General features: G+C 41.4%; 1 protein-coding gene across 1 annotated transcript in view; it reads right to left on the minus strand.

Annotated features, from left to right (window-relative positions):
- Window positions 1-462: 462 nt before the first annotated feature.
- Window positions 463-21176, minus strand: part of LOC306712653 (testican-2) — a gene marked incomplete at its 5' end in the record, with an annotated part of 33575 nt that continues 12861 nt past the window's right edge. Inside the window, 9 exons of the mRNA XM_079182038.1 lie at window positions 463-1993; window positions 2608-2745; window positions 3560-3622; window positions 5643-5861; window positions 5984-6099; window positions 6730-6848; window positions 7350-7458; window positions 9950-10064; window positions 16317-16362. Coding sequence (XP_079038164.1) covers window positions 1848-1993; window positions 2608-2745; window positions 3560-3622; window positions 5643-5861; window positions 5984-6099; window positions 6730-6848; window positions 7350-7458; window positions 9950-10064; window positions 16317-16362 — 1071 coding nt within the window. The 3' untranslated portion in view covers window positions 463-1847. The remainder of the gene's footprint in view (window positions 1994-2607; window positions 2746-3559; window positions 3623-5642; window positions 5862-5983; window positions 6100-6729; window positions 6849-7349; window positions 7459-9949; window positions 10065-16316; window positions 16363-21176) is intronic.

The raw sequence follows: 21176 nt of genomic DNA on the forward strand, positions 1-21176 counted from the left end.
GATACAGAAAATAAGAGTCAGTTCATTTTAAATCGTTTTTTTTTAGCACACCAGCTGAATTCGAAAATATTGATCTGCTGAGGTAAGTCGGTGATACTCTCTCCTGTGCACCTTCCTGCAGCAAGGACAATCAAGCTGCCTTTAGCTTAAGAAATTCATTTAATTTCCCCACAGGCACCTCAGCTCAGTGTTCCCTTCTTTAATGATCTTGCAGGTTCATTGTAAAAATACTCATCCTTAAATACAAAGGAAGATGATGAGCGACTCGGTGGCACAGTAGGCACAAAGTCAACCTAATTTCTCTCCGGTAATAGCTGGAAAAGATTGAAGTCAACACACAGTTTGGCTCCAGTGCCTTTATTAGTAAAGTGCTCAGCCTAGAAGTACATTCTTATTCACTAACATGCAATACTAAAAACAACCAAACATCTGGCCTACCAATAGCATGAATGAAGACATGGCAACAATATTATCATAGAAAAAAATAATGTCAATTCAAGTATACACACAGTACTTCAAGTAATGCACACGTTTTTTTTTTTTATAAACACAAAATACAGTTTTTCCAGTTGCAAACTCAGAATAAAACATAGTTGTGGCACATTCTTTGACATGATTTCAGCGTTAGCAGAGGACAGCGACTAGTGGTTTCTACTGTAGTTTGGGCCGCTATAGTACATTCTACAGGTTTTTAATAAAAGTCATCCAACTGGAAATGTAGGTCCTTTATAGTTGTGCGCATCCACGTAATTCATAAGTAAGATTTAAAAACTGCTATGAGCTGTGGTGCACCATTATCATAAAAGTAGCTTAAAACCGTGGCAACCTGAAACATACATAACCACATTACACTGAACTGCTTAAATTAAATAGTTTGATATTTTGGGAAATACGCTTATTTGCTATCCATTTCGAGGTAGATGAGAAGTCTCTTGTCTGTACGGTAAATATGAAGCTACGACCAAGAGGTTAGCTTAGCTCATGTATTTGGCCACTCAAGGGCAGCAGAAACAAGCTGTGAACACAACAGTGACATGTCATTCACTAAAGACTGAAACCTGAAGCAGTTTTGTTTGCCGTACAAAAACTGCATAAAGAATTGGCATTTTTACGGGATGACTTCCTGGATAGTCTTCATAATAACGCAAAATGTTGTTGTTGTACTGTGTTTTTTTTTTACTGACTGAACAAACAAGATAAAAGATGTTATCTAGTATGATTTGGAGGTTTTGGTAGGTCTGATTGTTGTTGTTTTTTACTTCCGACAGAGACAACTGTTCCCCTGTTTCCTTATGCTAAGCTCAGGTAACCGTCTCCTAGCTCTAGCTTTATATTCTACACAAGAGTGGTATCGAGTTTCTCATAAAACTTTGCAAGAGAGCAAACGAGCATGTTTCACAAAATGTCTTAACTATTTCAATTCTGACCTCTAGTCATTCCAGTGGGACGGCGACTCTAATACTCAAGCAATTGTTCACACAATACAAAATTACTGGTAATCTCTATATGCATAGATGGCGGTTGGACGAGATAGGAATTCTGATGGACTTTAGCTACCTATGGTGCAGTAGTCAGTGGGTCCTGCTTTTCAGGACGGCAAAACAAAAAGCTCTGTTGCTCAAAAAACAGAGACGAGAGAATGAAGCAATTACACATATCTAAGACAAAAAACTGGTCATCTGTCTCATCCCTGGACCTGACCAGCACCACATATCCCACCAGGATGATACACAACTCCATGCCTCCCAGGTCCGATCCCAAAATCTTTTGCTTTGAAGAGAGAGCCATCCCTGTAGATTTTCAGGCCAGCGGCTGTGACACGGCTCTCCGCGTGAGGTCAGTCAATTCTACCAGATGTATCCTCCATCGTCTGCCTCGCCCTCCTCCTCTTCCTCCTCTTCCGCCTCCTCTCCGGTGTCCTCTGCCTCCTTCTCCTCTTCATCCTCCCATCCCACTCCACTCCCCAAATCTCCAGAATATCCCGCTACTTCATCTGGAAAAGGATTAATACGTGGAGTTTGTATTAAAGGGCCAGTGCGTAGCATTTCGAGGGCATCTATTATCATAAATGGAATATAATATTCATAAATCATTGGTGTATAATCACCTGAAACTAAGAATTGTTGTGTTTTCGTTAGCTTAGAATACCTGAAGGCCACCGTAGTTCTCCGACATGCTTGAGAAACTGCGATAACGTGAGCCGCAGAGTGCAAAACCGCGGTACCGCCAGCTGCCGCCTGACATCTGTAGCTCCTAAAGTAGCGTTATCGTGATAAGGATGGCCTTTGAGCCAGGTGAACGGTGTTAGCCCTGTTTTGCACTTGGCGGGTCACGTTACCTCGGTCTTGGAAAGGGAGGAGTGTGTAGGGGTTTTCAGTTGGTTGCAAAATCTGCAACCTCACCATCAGATGCAACCATATCCCACACACTGTACGGGTGAAACGTGGTGAAGCATTGGATACAAGCTAAAATCTCTTTGCACCTCTTTGAGAAAATACGACTTCAAGGACTCAATTACAGATTGATAATATAGAAGCTTTTCTGGCTGTGTATAGTGTGAAAATGTCTGTTTGCCTAATGCCCCCCCCCCCCCCCCCCTCCTCTTACCGCAGTCAGGGTTGCCGTGGATTCTGGTGCCCATCATCTCTCCTCCATCCTGGTCGACGCACCAGCACTCCCCTCGGCTCTGGTCACACTGAACTTTCCTGTAGTAGCCGTCCTCATCGCAGCTGGGAATGTACACCCCTGCAAGGACGAGCGCGTGCACACACACACACACACACACACACACACACACACACACACACACGTGCCTCGCTGTTAAATATTCATACCCTTAGCACAAATAGCTGCCTCATGCTGATGCCTGAGATGAGCGCAGCATAAACGAGAATGCCAGCACGCCTTAGTGAACCTGTGATTAAAACCGTCAGAATGGAGAGGCAGATTTTTGGACAGTGAAAGCCTCCCTGTTTGTTTTACACGAGCATGCATATGCTGGTGATTTTTATTCAGTATGTTGGCGTAGTGTTGTAAAAATGCAGTGACAGCCTCGGTGGCAGAGCTCCACTGTTTCAGCCTCCCTCAGGAGAATCTTGTCAATCCCAAAGAGAAGTTCTCTAACAAGCAACGAACCCCGCCCTCCACTACCGCGAAAACACAAAAGCAACGAGACAACGAGACAAGAGGAACTCGGGGATGGAAGAACTTTTCTCTGGGATTTGAAACTACAGTAGAAAGAGAAAGCAGCAGTAAAAAGCAGAAACTGTAGTCAGCCTTGCTCCTTCCTAAAGCCATCGCTGACCTCTAATTCCCCCCCCCCCCCCCGACCTAATCCGAGGTGTGAGCTTGTGATTTCTTAAATGAGCCTCCTCCAGGCCTTAATACACAAGTGCACCCAGCCACACGGAGCGCGTGCAGTGGCACACGCCAGCTAGACAGTGCACTTAATGGCTACACTATGGCGTTGTGTGACTGAAAGGATCTGAAGTGTGTCAGTGGTAAAATTCTGTCCAAAAAGGTGTCCCTACGCAAGTGAAATGACAAATGATAAACTCACCGGGCTTCTTCTTGGCCGCCTCCTGCACTTGGATCCTCTCCAGCTCAGCGAGGCACGGCGGCTCTGTGAGAATCGAATAAGAAAAGTGATGACAAACTATCCCCAAACTTGATCTCAATCAATGCTCTTCATAATTACATTATTTTCTTTGCCCATATTGATTTGTTTCAGAAGTCTTGTATTTCATTCCCTTTGAGCCTGATTGATCGTGGAGAGCGGAGGTGAAAGAACATATGGATGGAGCCTGAGAATGACATGACATGAGCTGAAGCTCTAGAATAGATAGAAATAGACCCCCAAGGCAATAAACCTTCTCCAGTATTTCTAGATTTTCACAGCATTTCTATTGTGTCTGCGCAATATGAATTCACAAACCATAATCAATAATTGTTAAAATAACAGTTTGTAATAATTTCTCGACATGAAGTCTGACGTCCTGTTCCAAATCATTATCATAAAACCATTATCACTAAATGGTTTATAAATACCACCAGCTTGAAACATTGATTAGGGAGTTGGTGTAATCTATGGCATGCAGGTTAAATGCCTGATCAATGGAGCAATCGACATGCAAATGATGTTAGTGCCAGAAATATCCTGTATTTGTTTAGTAAAGGTCAAATGGTGCAAATGTTGCAAATGAACAAAGCTGAAATAGCACTGAGAGCGAAGGCAACATCCATGGAGACACCTGAACTAAACCTAAAATGTCAAGAACATGGCTGTCAGAGTCAGCTTTGTAAATGATTATTCAAGCACATCAGTGGTTTTTAGATTAATATTATGATTTGAACTGACATTTCTCGGTTAATCTGCTTTCAGCTTTTATTCCTCGTAAAAGAGTTAGAAAAAAAAGAGAATTTAAGTTCTTTGTCAAAATAATAATCATTAAAACCATTCTTCAATATTCAAAGGGCATTTGAACTATGAGATGTGGGGATATTATATGACCGCGCGAAAGCTCACTAAGAAAGCTCTTTAAGTACCGTTGTAAGACATTATACAGGCTGCAACATAACAAAAGGTGGAGGTCTTAATACTTTATGAATGCTCTGTAGTTGCAACTACGTGACTGCATGTTACACGGAGGAAACACCTCAACACCCACATGATCACTGCCACAGAAACCAGGAGGGGGTTGATTGAAGTGAACAGTCTGCCTGATCTGAACATAATGATCGTTGTTGGACTTCTGTGATAATCATCAACTCAATCGGGAACACCGTGTTCCACAAACAGTTCATAAATGTACCAGAACAGCTGAGGCCAGAGATCAACGATGGATCTGTGACTGTGTGTGTTGTAGAACGAGAGCCGAGTTGTGACCAGAAAGTCATTGGTGCAACAAAGGACACCACAAGTGAACAGAAGTGGAGGAGGAAGCAGTCAAGCTGAGTCTTTTTAGCCCAAGGGAACCCTGGATCAGGTAATGTACGTCTGAAGGACTTTCTATTTGCCAGAAAGTTATTCAGGCAAACTGTCAGATGACTCAGGTCCAGATTGTTCTCAGCAGGAGAATGTGAGGACTGCTTATCATGTCTTGGAATATTGTCAGACCTGGTTTAAGCGGTTATGGATAATAGAAAGGATGGAGAATTCAAGCATAGGTTTGTACAAACTGCCGAAGGTTAAAGAGAAGAAACAGACAACCAGAATGTGCTTTTAGAAGAAGTTGATTCGGCTGAATAAAATCCTGCAATCCTGAAATTAAAGCCTGTAGGCTTTCAGACTTGGTCAAAAATTGAGATTTTTGAAAACACGCTTATTCGCTTTCTTGCGGGGAGTTTGAGCCAGCAGGCGATTAGCTTAGAATGAAGATTAGCATGGAGAAAAGGCTAGTCTCGCTCTCTCCCCCAAAATATACCAGCACCTCTAAAAGTCACAAAATAACATGTTTCTACTCGTTTAAGCTGCAAATGTCAGTTTGTGTTTTTAATAGCAGTTAAGTGCTGAAACTATTTTTTTAAAGTGACATCATTACACAGCCTCTATTTCCCTGTGATGTAACTTTGATATTATTTCACCCAATTAGAGATTTGACCCAAAATAGACGCTGCTCTCTGGTCGAGATCCCTTCACTCACTTTCTCTCCAAAAGCAGAGGCACCACTCTGCTGTAGAGACCTTCCCATCCTTGTAGCTGTCACAGGAGTTGAAGAAGGGTCGGATGCAGACCTCGTACTTGTCCAGGTTAATAGCAGCCAGCTCAGCCTGGTCCAGATACAGGTCGCTGTTGGTGTCCAGCCTTGAGAACATCCAGCCGATGGAGTCCTTGCAGCTGGCTACAAGGCTCTTGTCCAGCACTGTCAGCAAGAAAAAAAAAAATTGCTTTGCACTTTAGTTTCTTTCTGTTTAGACTACACTTCTTTGCGCAGACAATTGAGTTGTAAGTTTGAGAATAAAACCGCTTTTGTGTGTTTCCAACCTGAAGCGGTGCCAGCTCTGAGCTTGCCAGAGTTATTCTGCTTCGCGTTTCCATGAAGGAGTTGGAACCAGTCTCTCAGGCGGTCTCCCAAGTCTGCCAGGTCCTGGCCAGTGCAGCTCTCTGAGGGAGCAACAAAAAAAAAAAGGGAATCCCAGCATTCAAAACCTTGGCAGACAGTTAACAGCAATCTGACTCACCTTCCCAAAAGACAGGCCTGCCATTGCCTTTGCTGATGTACAGTGAACAGAATCAAAGGTTTCACTCGTGTGTAAAGCTGTCGAGGTCTATGTCACAAGTATATGAGCTGCCACTCAAGGAAAACATTATCAATTAACTCTAAGGCCTGAAATTGCTATTATCCAATAGGAATCCACTTTCATTCTCAGGCTAAGCACTAGATGAAAAGCAGTAGTAACATTTCATCCTTCTGATCAATTGGCATTTTCACGAGCTTGGACAATCAATAGTGTTTGGCTGCAATGATAGATAGTGTACACTCTAAATAATTAATCACTACAGGATTGAAAGAGCACTTTAACTACATGGGGGGACATTTGGCTAACAGTAATCTCTGAAATTGGTGAGTATTGATCCTAAACGTGGAACACTGGGTTGATTAGTCCTCTCATACTGACAGCATGCTGTGTGTGGCGCGTCATAGCTTTTTAAAGGGATGACAGCCGTGCAGAAAGGGAGGTGTGAATCCCAAAATTAAGACAGATCGAAGAAGGGAAAGAAAAGGCCACTTGCCGCGCTTTGCGTCAGTATTTGAGAGGGTAACGGAGGCTGTGGCGCAGGGGCAGAAGCCGGCACACATGATGCTCAGCTCTTTGCCTGTGAGGCAGGCCTGCTGCTCCAGCTTACACTGTGGAGGAGAAAGAGACAGTTAAAATATTTATGGAGGTGACCGCAGGAAAGAGCGATTGCTCATTCAGATGAGACACTGCACTTCGGAAAAGGCAGCAAGAATGAGCTGTCATTTACCGCCAGCCTTCTCATGCAAGGTCAAAATTAAAAACTATACATGAATCAATAAAGAGTCCTGGCAGCGGCCCGGTGTACAGTGATGCCGCTGAAAACGCCGCCAGTCATTAATCATACGGCCACGTTGAGCCGGCGCACTTGTCCTCCCGCGAGCAGTGATGAACTGTGCTGCCCTGCTGCGTCCACGTATATGTCAGCGCAGCAGGAAACATCTCTTGACTGGACTCCTCTCATTATTTAAAATGATGACACGGGCGATTTCTTTTCAGGGTTTCTATGGTTCGAAGAATCCAGTAATAAAGCAACAAAAAAAAAAAAAAATCCAAGTAAAAAGGTAGAGTGCTTTTAGAGCGAGATGCTGCTGCAGAATATAATCTTTTACCTCAGAGGCGTAGTTGTGTCCATCAGAGCCACATGCAGGTGAGGAGGCAGCAACAGGACAAGGCTTGCAGCTGTTTTCCTGAGCCTCCAGCTGCTCCGACTGTTTGACTCTGATCATTACAGGAAAAAAGGGAAAAAGTTCAAATGTCAGACCAAATTACAGAGGAAACATTTGTCTTACTTTCAGGTTTTATGGATAGTTGTTAGTGACATGCCAACCCTATACAACAGCGGTGAATGGGAGCACTGAACCATTACATTTAACAAGAACACTAGAGTCTACAGACATGCTAGGAGCTACACACAGTGTTGCTAAATGCTAAGTCAGCATGCTAACATGCTCACAATGACAATGCTAACACCTGCTAAAAATCAGCAGGTATCAGGTTTACCATTTTAACCATTTAGCGTGTTAGGATGCCAACATTTGCTAATTAGTAACACAAAGTAAAGCTCAGGCTGATGGGTTTGTCGTAAGTATTTCTTCATCAATCATTAAGTAAAAGATTAACCCGATGATGGCTTAGGATCACCAAAATTATTACAATAAATTGTGAAGGACACGTGGATGAATTTCATGGCAATCCATCCAATAGGTGTGAAGACAGTTCACTAACTGTTGCTATAGAAAAAGTAAGAGGATCATCAAAGTGAATAGGATTCATCTTCTGGGGACCATAACTCTTGTACAAAATGTCATGGTAATCAAACCAATGGCTGTTGAGATATTAAAGTCAAAGTCGTGGACCGACTGACCAACATTGCCTCTCTCACATCAATGTGGCGAAAAGCTCAAAAGTATCGCTTTCCAGAAATATTGATCCGGCTGCACACTGTCAACCGTTTTCATTGTGACTATTTCTTTCATAGAGGATTTTCAGAGTAAACAGTTGACAGAGAGGTCTGCGGATATTCCACAGCATCAGATAATGTCTGTCTTCCACAGGGTTCAAATGAAATACAGACAGACTCTAGGACAGCTGAGTCACTGCCTAGCTAAGAAACACTTATGTCTCATTTCTTTAAAAAAAAAACACTGTAGCACTGAACATACTTCTTAGTCTGAGAGAGATGCAATTTTCTGACGACATCTTGCTCAAGGTCGATTACACTTATTTGTTGTTCAGTTGATTTGGATGAAATAATCAGCAAGATACATTTAACGGGACACTATTTGGTGTTTATACGGTGGTGAGATGGCAACAGAAACCCTAGAGACTGATATCTTTGATCTCGGGTAAATAAAAACAGAATTGTCTGCATTTGCTTGTTAATATTTGAAAGCTCTCTTTTGTAAAAACCCCACTTGCTTCTTCTCGTCTGATTGACTTCATGTTCAGTGAGCGCAGCGCTTTGCGGTACGGCTGCCGAGGCTGCTACTTAATGATGCCGGGATGGTTTAGTGTGGTTGCGTTCGTGCTTATTACCCATTATTTGGCACAGTCTCTCTCATCTCTGGAGTGACTCTGTAAGTGAAGCACTTTATTGAAAAAGATAAACGCCTGTTGCAGCAGATAGACTTTGAAGGTAGTAATAATTCACTTCATTAATTCTTTTCAGACTGCAACTCTGCTCATTTGTTTTCCAGTCAAAGTGGAATAAATGGGTGAAGGACTAGATAAGTGATTTTTAGTGAGCTTTACACAGAAAAACTAAAGGATGGCTGTGAAGGGAGGAGCATTTCATTGTATTAAATGACCACAGCGGAGAGTATTTTGTATTTACTTTAGCTGCCATGGTTTCAACCCAACCTACCTCCTCTAAAGCTCCCCTCTTATCAACATGGGAAGATCAGTTAAGTATTATCTCTGGGAGTTGGGCACACAGTGCACTCCACACTCGAGTGGTTTGAGACGTAAGAACACTGTTGCTTAGTGACAGACAATAAGATTGACGTTACCTAATACCTTTTAGTTTTCTTGTGTGTGTGTTCTTTGCACGCTATGATAGACTTGACAACAAAATAAATTAGCCAATTTATGAATGCATGAAGCGAGACCCAATGCAGAGATGCATTTGGCACAAAGAAAATCACAATATACTGTCGCTGATTCACGCCGTATGAGGTGCACAAACATGAGAATCTGGTGTTGAGGATAATCACATCCATGGAGCTGAGAAGCCTTTTTCCACTTTCATCTGATTTGATGACCCGTTCATTTTAGTCTTAAATAAATGAATTCAGAAACTGATGATCCGTGTAGTTTTAAGTAATTCCACTAAGTAATAGTGGCTTGATATTAATTAAAACTGAGCCATGGGAGTTCATTATACATCATGCATTAGATTAGATCATGATGAGTCATGGATTAAGCATTAATCATTCATAAAGTATGTACCCTTGACATTAGGTGTTACCCATTAAGCTAGCATCTCTTTCCTGTGTCGCAGCACGACTTATCATTTCAAGTGTACGGTCATAAATATTGGCCGTAAAGATTTGAATCTTACAAGCAACTAAGTTTGAAGTTTAATCACAACTGAAGAATAAATTATGACATAAAATACCACTAAACGTATAGCACGGCAATATATTATTTTGAAAACCATCTATCTGAATTCATGTGATATCCCTCCCTCTGACTTTCAGACTCAACCTACCTTTGCTCCAGTTTCTTGCGATTGACACACATGGCCCTCTGGTAGCCCTGAGCGACGCACACCTTATGGCGGCTGCACTTCACATTCTGGCACGGGTCCTTGGTGGTGTCCACGGCTGCAAGCACACAAATAACAACACTGCAAATCACCAGAGGTGTCAATCACAGCTGAGGTGTTTTTGCTTTAATCCTCTGTTTTTCTCACCTCCTGGGTTCCGGCTATTGTTTTATTTGTCTTCTTGACAAGGAGCATGTGTTCAACAGATTGAAAGCAGCCATTTTAAGTGCTGCATATTCAAATCGTTATATATTTACACCTTTTTAACATGATCTTGCGTCCTCTCTTTTCAACACGGGCGTGTGCAATAAAAATCACGAAATGTGAAAAATATTCTGGCGGTGTGCACAAACGAGTCCATTGATTTTATAGTCAGCGCCGCTGAAAAACATGGACGCCTAGCTGTCATTAGCAGGGCAGCCTGTCATCAACAGCGCTGCCTGCAGTCTCCGACGACTCCGTCTGATTGCCAGAAAGCCTGACAGCACTGATTGAGCATCTCTTTCTCTCGACTTGTCACATCTCACTTCCCCCATGTCAACTTATCACTGTCTCTCCGCATCTTGCCTCTTCTCTCACTCTCTCTCTCTCTCTCTCACACAAACACTCCATCTTTGTCTCCCACGTTCTCTTTCTTTCCATCCTCTTCCCTCCCTCCCCGGCTCTTCTCTCTCTCTCTTTATGTCTGTGGAGAGTTGAACTCTTCAATGCCAACCTCTCCTTCACCGATAGACTGAGATGGAAATAGCATCGTGCCCTCCACCCTCCTCAGCCTCCGGTCAATGCCGTCCTAAACTGTACTTCACAACGTCACAGGCCATTTTCTGCCTTACAGGGGAGGCCTCGGAAAACACACAGGCTCGATATGAATTTAAGAGTGAGTGGCGAGAGGCGGTCGGCGAGAAGAATTTAAGCTGTGAAATCCTGAGTCAGCTTTGAGCAGCTGCTTTGCAGTCAACACGGTCAACAGACGAGGTGGCTGCCAGCCAGATTCCTGCAAATCCTAAGACTAGGTGGTACTTTCATGCTACAGCAGGGAGGTACACGGGAACAGTGGATGACATGACAACTCTGAGGGGATCCAAAAATACTGGCAGGAAGCTGTGTGCCTGTGGTGTTTTTGTTCTATGTGTTGGTTCTAGTTGTTTTTTTTAGGATAGCAGGATACCTCATAGCTTCATTCAGACAAGGTTCTAAGTTACCCAGTCCTCATATGTGACTTCAGCACTCAACGCAAACGTTCGCGGAAAAATCCGATTTTTGTTGCATTTTTCCAAGACCTACGCAAAAAAAGATCAGAAAATATAAAAAACACATTTTTGTCACATACTAAATAATAAGTGGTCAAACCCACTCTTATTAGCAGTCATACTACGTCATCATACCTCACATATGAACATCATTTAAACTTTATAAACAGGTCACATTACCTGTCATGTCATATTGAAGCCTTTACATTGAGTTGTGTTTGTTGGGTTCAGTCTACTTCAGCCCTTCAAATTATTGCCGAAATACTCATTTGTTGACACATCTGTCTTCTCTCACCCAATGTAACTCTCTCACAGGACTTGTGTCTTTTTAATAAATAGCTTAAAATCTCAGAGAAGTCCGACCAAATGTCTTATTGACTCCCGTGTAATCTGAGCTCAGCACCTTCTTAACACTTCAACAGACGGATGCCGTCTGTGCAGACATAGAGAAATGTCACCATAGAGGGGCAGAGCAAGGCAACTATAGTGGTCTGTGGAGATATTGGACATTTAAACCCAAGCAAACATATCTGTGAGATCAAGAACATACATGTGAAGACACAACACAAAACAATTATAACCATTAAGTGCTGCGCTACATCTCTTAAATTAATAAGGAAATGAGCAAATAAGAAAATTAGCATATCCATCACATGATTATCTATCTGTATTTGTATACAAAAATAGGCGAGCAGCTCCCAAAAATCTTGAACCATATCAAAAGCAACAACTACTTGTTGTTCAGCATCAGTGAGATAACTCTGGTGTTATCTTTTTTGCAGACTGAATTACAAATCCGTTTATATAAATTCCAAGCGAAGAATTTCCTAAATATAAAAGACTCCGCAGAGAAGCTCAAAGACAGAACGAAACCTAAAAGTCGTTCCATATAAAATATCATAAAAACCTCCCAAGAATCAACCCAAACTGTCACCATGATACATCTCATTTTGTCTATTTCTTTAAAACAAAGAGAGCAAAGGCATCTCATATTTTCACATCACTCAGAGTTTCCTCAAGCTTTCTTCTGGCTCATCTTACAGAGACTGTCACGGTGGATTTTGTTGGTGGTTTCTATCAAAGTGCAAGGTTTAACATTCCATTTTGTTAATAACGGACTCAGTCAGGGACCATAAACTTTTTATGGGGGCAGGGAACCAAACTGAGTGGTATTTTTTAGTGGCGTGGTATACCCAACTGTAACCACTTTCTTCTGTGCCATTCTACAGCGACTGTACCTGCCGTCCACTAGCACAGAAACCACAGAGAGACTGCGCAGTGAGCCGTGCACTGCACAGTCTGAATATATGAGGAAGAACAAAATAAAACTAGAAAAGCACTCAGGGGGCACAGACCGGTACAAAGTCTCTACAATCCTCTTAATGCGTTAGTTTGAGAATAGAAAATGTGGATCTGAATCTGGATATAATATACTCATTCAGCGAGACGAAGCATTACGTCCAGAAATACCATGGCTTTGCATCAGTATGAACATAACTGATATAACAAACAAGCTCATTGGCTAATGGCAGCCCTGTTTTTTTTTTGGAGAATACATCCTCTGAGAACAACATCACTTTGGATGATTTTATAGCTATTTTATAGCTGCAGCTGCACATTGAACCTGTGAATAAAATCATCTACATTTGGTTTTCAACTGTTAGCAAAACACACCGTCCAAAACAATAAAAGTGAGCCGCAGAGCGCGGTATAAACAAAGACATACAAACGACTTTTATCTCAGTCTACATTTAGTAAAGAGTGGATGAAATTTATAGAAGGCGTGGAGGAAAATGCTTTTTTTGTAAAAAAAAACATACAATAACTGAAATTAGCTGTAAACTCAACACTGACAAGTTATTAGCTTTCAAGTTGGGCATTTTCAAATACTGAGAACTTCATGAACAGCCATGCGTTAGGGTTGGTGGATGTGAATCTCCAGCCCAAATATTTACTTTAATACAAACCTTATAATTACTTTACTGTATGTTCCCATGGAAACACAGCTTGGTGTTTTCAGTATAGTTTCTCTCATTGCTTAAGACCAAACACACCCCTCACACAGTATTCTTAAACAACTCCTACATACTGAATATAAAATCCAAGCACAAGATTTAATTTGCATTAAAGCTCAAGTGTGTTTTGCACCTCGCCTGCTCTGCTGGTTGTTTACATCGTGCTGCATTGACAATTCAGTGCAGGGACGTGTAAGGGCCATTATGGGTTTTGAATATGCCTGCAATCATGTCAACAAAAGAGATGAAACTGCTAAGAGCCTGTTTCCAATCTCTCTGAGATTATTATTATTATTACGCTGCCATCAAAAACATAATATAACACGACTGCTCTCTCATCCATGATCAGCTTTCCTCCCCATTGTCTGTGAGTTCTCTACTGAACATTGCAGTTGGACCGGATCCTCCATCAAAGGCCTTCATCAATTTGTTTTACATTCACATTGTCAGAGTGTGCATTTAATATAATATATATAATAAGTACTTTAGTGGTTCTGGCCCAAAAAAAAAGAAAAAGAAACAGAAAAGAAGATCCGCAAAAGACCTGCCAAGAGACAGTAGCACCCATCTGAAACCGAAAAGATGAAGTGCTGATGAATACTAAAAGCACGAGAGACGGGATTTAAGAAAATTAGTTTCAACTGGATTTGCAATTACTGTCATCGCAGAAGACACTTTTATACCCTTTGATTAATTGGTGGTCGCTGTGTTAAAACAACCTGCAGCTTTTATTCAACTCCAATGGAGCTATGAAATTATTTACTCATAATTAGAAAGGATAAAACACCTCTTAATTACACATTATGTCTGAATAATTTCCCAAAGTTGTACAAATGGAAGCATAATCACAGTCAGAGTACATTTTTTTTTCTGTCTCGGCATTAGAGAAGCTTAATTTATCGGCTAAAATAAACAATGTCACGGTCAAATAGTAGGCCCCTTATTGTTTTTGTAATGGCCCCCAAAAACTCTGCAGAGCCGACGTCTCAATCGGCTCACATTACAAAAGAGCCAGAGGAGTCTGAAGACTCCCATTAGGTCTCTTGTTCTATCCGGGGCTTGCAGGTACACCTTGTCGGAGTTTCTGCTGTCCTCTTAAATTAGCAATGAAGAGGACCCTGATCAATTAACTGTGCAGAATTAGTTCCAGTGGGAGATGGGACGAGGATGAAATCAATGGTATTCAAATGAACACCTCCCACACGTCAGCAAGCGAGGCGTTTTCTTGAGTCTACATTAGTTATTCTCCCTGTTGTAAGAACAGATGCTGGGATACCGTCTGGCGCTGCCGCTTCTCACATCTTTCTCCTTTGAGGCAAATCTTCAAGACGATTCGATGTCTTTTTAAGCGAGGCAGTGTGGGTGTGGCGCTACAGCCGACCTCCCACACTCACCCTCGCAGCAGGAACACACTGCTAACCCCAAAGGGCCTGCTTGATTGGCTAAAACATGTATGAATGGTATCTGTATAATGTGAGCTGTGAAATGATTCATACTCCATTATCTCCAGCACAGACGAGTTAGCGTTTGACAAGCTTAAGCCGCTGTTAAGTTGAACAGCTGCATGTTAACTTCAGCAGGTTTGCTCTGGTGAAACAAGCACAGGTTCAGTCTTAACATTTACATATCGCACGCAAGTCATTTTGTGAACAAAATTCTGAATTAATTGTCTTCTCATAATTTACTCTTGGCAATTCAGCTTGTGATATTCTTACTTTTTTCTATTTTTCCTATTTGACTACTATTCATAGCTTCTTTATTATTTACCTGTATTTGCTTATTGTTGCATTTACACTAATTGACAGGTGGTAAATATTTCTCTTTCGTGTGCCAGATAACAAATTGCATGCTTTTTACATGCTGGTAAAAAATAGCTTATTTACACACATTCACCAGCTATTCCTATACTTTGACTGCCTCATGTTTGGTGCTGGACAGGTGGTGTCCAGTGAGTTTTAAGAGGCTTTTCTCTGAAAACGGTGCTGATGGGAGCAGAGAAAATGAATCAAAACAGCGGGCTGCACATAACAATGATCTGAAAGATGCTGAGACGCTGCGTAGAGCTGAGAGGAACAGCAAAGCTCTCATCTGTGGATTCATCACTCGAGGCGACCTCCTTCACATACAAGTAGTCAAGTGATCCAATGTTAATGTAAAACTTGATCTTCTCAAGACCTCAGTTAAACCACTTTATTTACAATGTCCTCTGGTGGAAGTTGGGTGATCTCTACAAGCTTTCTACAGCGACTGTGTTGAAGCCACAGCTATACACTATTTTACAACCAGCGTACAGCACACTGTCCTCTTGAAAGACACACTGTGGAATGTTTTAAACGGTAAGCTCAATACTAGGATTTATTTTCCCCAAATTTGGAAGAGTTGCACTCTCTTAGTGCTTTTTTAATATCCTTTTTCGTCTTAGTTGAATACAAAAAAGCCACTTTACAGAAATAACCATGTTAACCATTTTCACATAAAGTCTCCTTCCTCCTCCACGGCTTTTTTTCTAACAGTTAGATTCTTTTTTCCCCGACTAGAAACCCCATGGAGGTATATGGAACCTGGTGGGAGTTTGGAGTTGAGCCCTCAGCAACAAAGGCAATTATAGCAGGCTTTTCAAACTAATGGATCTGACTGAAGGCTCAGACTCTCCTTTCCTGAATCACAACTGTGTTCTCATCCTCCACAGGCTCCGACACTTCTGACCAGCGCTCCCCACATGCCGGGCGACCTTACACAACTGCTGCAATTAAGAAATGCCATCACTTCTATAATGTGCGCTGCACTATTTCATAGCAGACGTACAAAGGTAGACAAGCACTTAGCATTGATTACAGTATGCTGGTAGAATCTGAAATACAGCAGGGATTTCTTTTCTTTGCAGTAGAACTGGCCATTTAAGTGAAGGCCATTTAAATATTAAAAGTCTTTGCAAACCGTCTCTGCATGTAGTACAGCATACACCCAGGCTCTCAGTGAAAAACCCATTAAACCACACAGCGTGTCTACAAAAAATCTTTTCTAATCAGAGAAAATCAGACTTACTTTCATCAGAGCCCATGTTCTCCTCCATGTTTTTGATGTAGTCATCCTAGGAAAGAAAATGTATTTGCATTAATGGATTTAATATTTGATTTTAGGAAACACACTGGAGGAAATAGGCTTTCTTAATGAGAATTCAGAAAACTTAAATAATGAAGGAATATTACAGAAACTTTCCTCAGCGCGATGAACGACTATGATTGTAGCAATTAAAATACATTCAGTGCTTTTGTTGAATAGATGGGTTTTAAAAAGCATAATTTTCAAAACACAAAACCCTCAAGGAGTTTTTGCTCAATCCAAGGTTAAATGAAGTTAATTTCAGTGAACATTTTTACTCGCCACATATTCTGTTATCTTTATTTCGATCTTTGAGTTAAAGTAAATAATAAGAACTAGAAACAGAAGTGTAACCGGGGCTGACTACCCCAAGAAATAACGACTCGAAAAGTCGAAAAAAATAGATTAAATTTCCCACTCAGGCATGTCATTCATCGCCATCACTGTCAAGGTTTTGCACTTTTGCTGATGACATTCAATTATTCTTTCCAACATATATATTAAATTACTTTAACTTTAACTACATACTTTTAGTTATTTCTATCTGTTTTTGATTTATGTTGCAGTTCTACCATTTCCTTTAATGCTGCCGTGTCCTTTGTCTTTTATCTGCTCTTTAGTTTTATAGTCATATACTGTCACCGTCAAATGTTCAGAGATTCAGAACTTTTTACATAAACTCAAAGAGGTTATAGTTTGATCTTTTGGAAAATGTGCTTATTTATTATCTTGTCGAGAGTTAGATGAGAACATTGATACCACTCTCATGTCTGTATGCTAAATATAAATAGTTTAGCTTAGCACAAAGACTGAAAACAGGGGGAAACAGCTAGCCTGGCTCCGTACAAAAATACTTTTTACACTTTGGTTCTGGAACAGATTAGAATGACAGATTAAAGAAATATAAGGTGTAAAAGTGAGATTTAGATGTGCAGATATGGATTTTGTTACATGTGTACAGAGCCAGGCTAGCTGTTTCCAGTTGTTATGCTAAGCTAAGTTAAGCTAAGCAGCTTCCTAGTTAGCATACAAGCATGAGTGGTATTGATCTTCTCATCTAATTCTCAGCAAGAAAATGAGTAAGAATATTTCCCAAAACGGCAGGCGGTTTCTTTAAGTGTTGTATTAGAGTTATTGTGGTTGTTGTTGTAGATGTCTAACATTAAGTAAACTGCAAAAGACTTAGAGCATCTTGTAAAAAAGACCTGGACTATCTTAGCCCCTGCACTGTTGCAGAGGGAATATTTGAAAACCAACTCTGGTTTTTAGATTGTGTCCCTGGCGAGGTTGCGCTGGAACGATGATAAAAATTCAGTGTCCCCCTGCTTCCCATTTTGCTCCGTGTGTCAGGACAGAGAGGATCAACTATGAAGCGGTTACTACACGAGGCCCAGAGAGGACTCTGAGGATCAGGTCTGTTCAGTTTAGCTCAGTCTTATTCTGCTCAGGGGACACAGAGACTGAACTCTCAAGTCAAGCTGAACAAGTATAGCCGACGGCATTTTAAATACTGTGCACAGGGTGAGTAGTTAAAGGGGTAGTTTTGTGTTTTAACTGAAGTGAATTGATATCTGCAAGTCTAAAAAGAACACATTTTCATTTATGAACCATACCATATATTCTTTTAATATCAATATACTTCTTACTTTCTAGGAAGCAGTAGTTTGCATTTGGCTCTTGATGTAGATTTTATGTTATTTATGTTTTACATGTTACTGTCTCCAATATCCTTTGTCTTTGTGTCGTTGTATTGTATTTTTTTGTGGTTTAGCCAAGTTGAGCTCTTTAAAAAAAAGGCAGGTGACACCTACAGTACTGCCAAAAAGAGTCGTCAAAACACACAGACAACGCCACTGTACAAATGAACAAAAGAGACACTAACCTCGACTTCCTGTGGCAAAGACGAGCAGCAGCGGGGGAGAAAGAAAGAGAAAGTCATTGTTAGCAGAAAAAAAAAAAACACTTAAAAAGTTCTCATTTTGCTTCCATTCAGCATGCAAACAGTGGGTTGGTTTATTACAGTTATGGCAGCAGTTAAAACTGTCAGCCCTTAATGCACGCTGATTGCAAATACATGCCTTAGTCTCGCTCCTCTCGGGGGACAACATAAGACATTCACAGAGGATTATGGGAGACTATTAAGCGAGGATGATCCGCTGCCACTTCTATGAGCTGGCAGGGGTCCCGATCTCTAAGGGCTCATTCTGTGGCTGTGTTTACAAGCAACTGCCAAACGCCAGCCTCCTGCCAGCTCCGAAGTCGTGGATAAGCCATGACATGCCGCGCTCGGCATGGAAAAATACAGGCAAAGCGTTGGGAATCTTCAAAGTCAACAGGCAGATGTGATTTAGATGTTTTCTTTTTATGGTTGCAGCAGACACATAAAGCGCATTTACTAAGCGTACCATTGACAACACAGACAGATATAGCTCCTGTAAAGTATAACCTTGAGTTAACAGGGGAGCGACTGCTTTCCTTTCATTCCATTTCACCGTCTTGGCTTCGGTCCAAGGGCATTACACATCAATACCCACCGCAGCCTCTGCCTGTGTGTTTCATCATTCAATGCGCCGGTGTGTTTTGAGAGAAATATAGCACTGCATGGTTTATGTCAGCAACTCAACCCAGTAAATAAACCTAATTCTTACACACACGCACACACACTCTCACACACACACAGCCATACCTGTCTACTTAATATATCACTATGAACAATTTACAGGCCGCACAAGGACAAGCCAAAAAGCCAGCGGAAGGCTTTAAAAGGCTAAAGTAGGAATTCATCACCAAGCTGCAGCAGGACTCTAGATTTCACCTCAGAGACAGTTGCTTGGAGGTAAGTATTTTCTCTATAGCAGTGAAACGGTCCGGGTGCAACAAAACGAGAGGCGATATCACTGTTTTATCTTTAAAATCTGCTGGATTTCAGAGATATGAGAAGAAGAAAAACAAACTTTAAATATGTCACATGTAATGTAAACACCTCCACTGCTGAAAATATCTGCCTATTTACATGGCATTTAAAAGGTTATTGCTGTAAGACTGAACTTTCAAGGAAACAAAGCAATATAAAGAATCAGAATCAGGTTCATTGCCAAGAAAGTTTTCACATACAAGGATTTTGCTTTTGTGTATTTGTGCATAACAAGAATATAAGAGAAAAATGTAATTAAAAATGAAGCAAGTATTGCAAAAATCTAGAAACATAAATATAGACAAAATAAGATGATGAAAAAATACTGTAACAAATGCACACAATAAATCTGAATCAAAATGAAATAGCTGTGCAGTTTGTGCAAAACAAAGAGAGACAATATAATTGCTAAATCCTTAAATCAGCCACAGAATCAACTTCTGCAAATACTGGGAAAAAATTAGTATCGTAGAATCCCACAAAACGACCACCCTCATCATCAAAGATACGACTGTAGTAGGTCGTGCGTCAGATATAACGATTGCTTGATTAATTATTCGCACTGCCTCTGCAATTACCCGGCTCACGGTGCTGCAGGGGCCGGTGGGAGTCCTACAGCGCGTCCTAAAGGCTTGAGTGCTTATCTTCTCCTAACAGCAGTGTGACAGCAAGGACACTAGGCTGAGGCTGCATTTAGTCCTTCACCAAGGTTGAGAGCTAATGCTGTCCCACTGAATCCCAGCCAGGCTGCTGCTGAAGTTCACAGCAAGCCCAGACAAGAGGGAGGGAGGGAGGGAAAAATGAGGGAGTAAGGGGGTATGATATTCATGGTGGAGGTCCCCTGAGTTATGTGAATCATATCACACACGCCACCTCTTCTGCCATTTGTCAACAAGGCTGTATCGCAGCCGGTGTAAAACAGAACCGAGAGGCTAATGGAGCTTGACTATCCAGATGCTGCGACTGCTCCTCCTGGACCACGCGCTGGTATTAGGCTGACAGCGCTTTGGCCGCAAGCCTGACCGCGCTCCTCCGAGTTAACATCTATCTCACCAGGACCGAGCCCCGTTTGCTGGTGACATAAATACCACAGATGACCCTGAACCAGCCAACCCCAACGTCACCCACTGCAAAACAACCCCCGTGCACACCCACCCATCCCGAGCATGCTCCAATGCTCCAATTCTATACTCAGTATTGGTCTGAAAATAGCAGAAACACTGGATCGGATACAAAAAAAAACGTCACTGTCTGCGTTGGCGCTGAAAGTTGGAATCATGTAATACAGACACAATTCCTAGGGATACGGAGCTGGGTCAAACATGTGTACCGCATAACTTCAAACGTGTTGGAAGCTTCAACGAACTTGCAAGAGGCATCATGAAAATTTTACGAGCAAGAAAAGTTTTGCCGGAACAGAGATTGTTGAAAGGTGCGTGTTGTGTGAGAAACTCCCTGCAGACTGTGACAAAGCAAATGTTTTCATGGATGACCAATCATTCTCTGCGTTTGAACAGAGCTGTTTTTTGATCTTTTGGACTAAGTCAAGTCATTAGAGGGGTTAGAAATCCAAGTTCAAAGTTTTTTTTCCAGTCTTTCAATGCCAAGATGATTTATCATTAATTGGTAGGAGCATTATATTAAAACGTTTTGCTTGAACGGTCTTTTGTTTTCACAGGTTCATCACACACCTCTCTAATGTCTTGTTTAACAGGGCAGACAGCGTAAAAATAGGTTATAGCTAATAATTAATAGAATAGACAAATGAATGAATATCTTAAAGTTACTGTAGGGAAGTGTTAACTGGTTTTGAGATAGTCTCAAGTTGATACTGATGCCTCATATGACCCACATAAGTAAACGAGACGATCAGTGAGAAGATATAGCCC

This window comes from Pholis gunnellus (genome assembly GCF_910591455.1).
Source record: "Pholis gunnellus genome assembly, chromosome: 21".
NCBI lineage: Eukaryota > Metazoa > Chordata > Actinopteri > Perciformes > Pholidae > Pholis > Pholis gunnellus.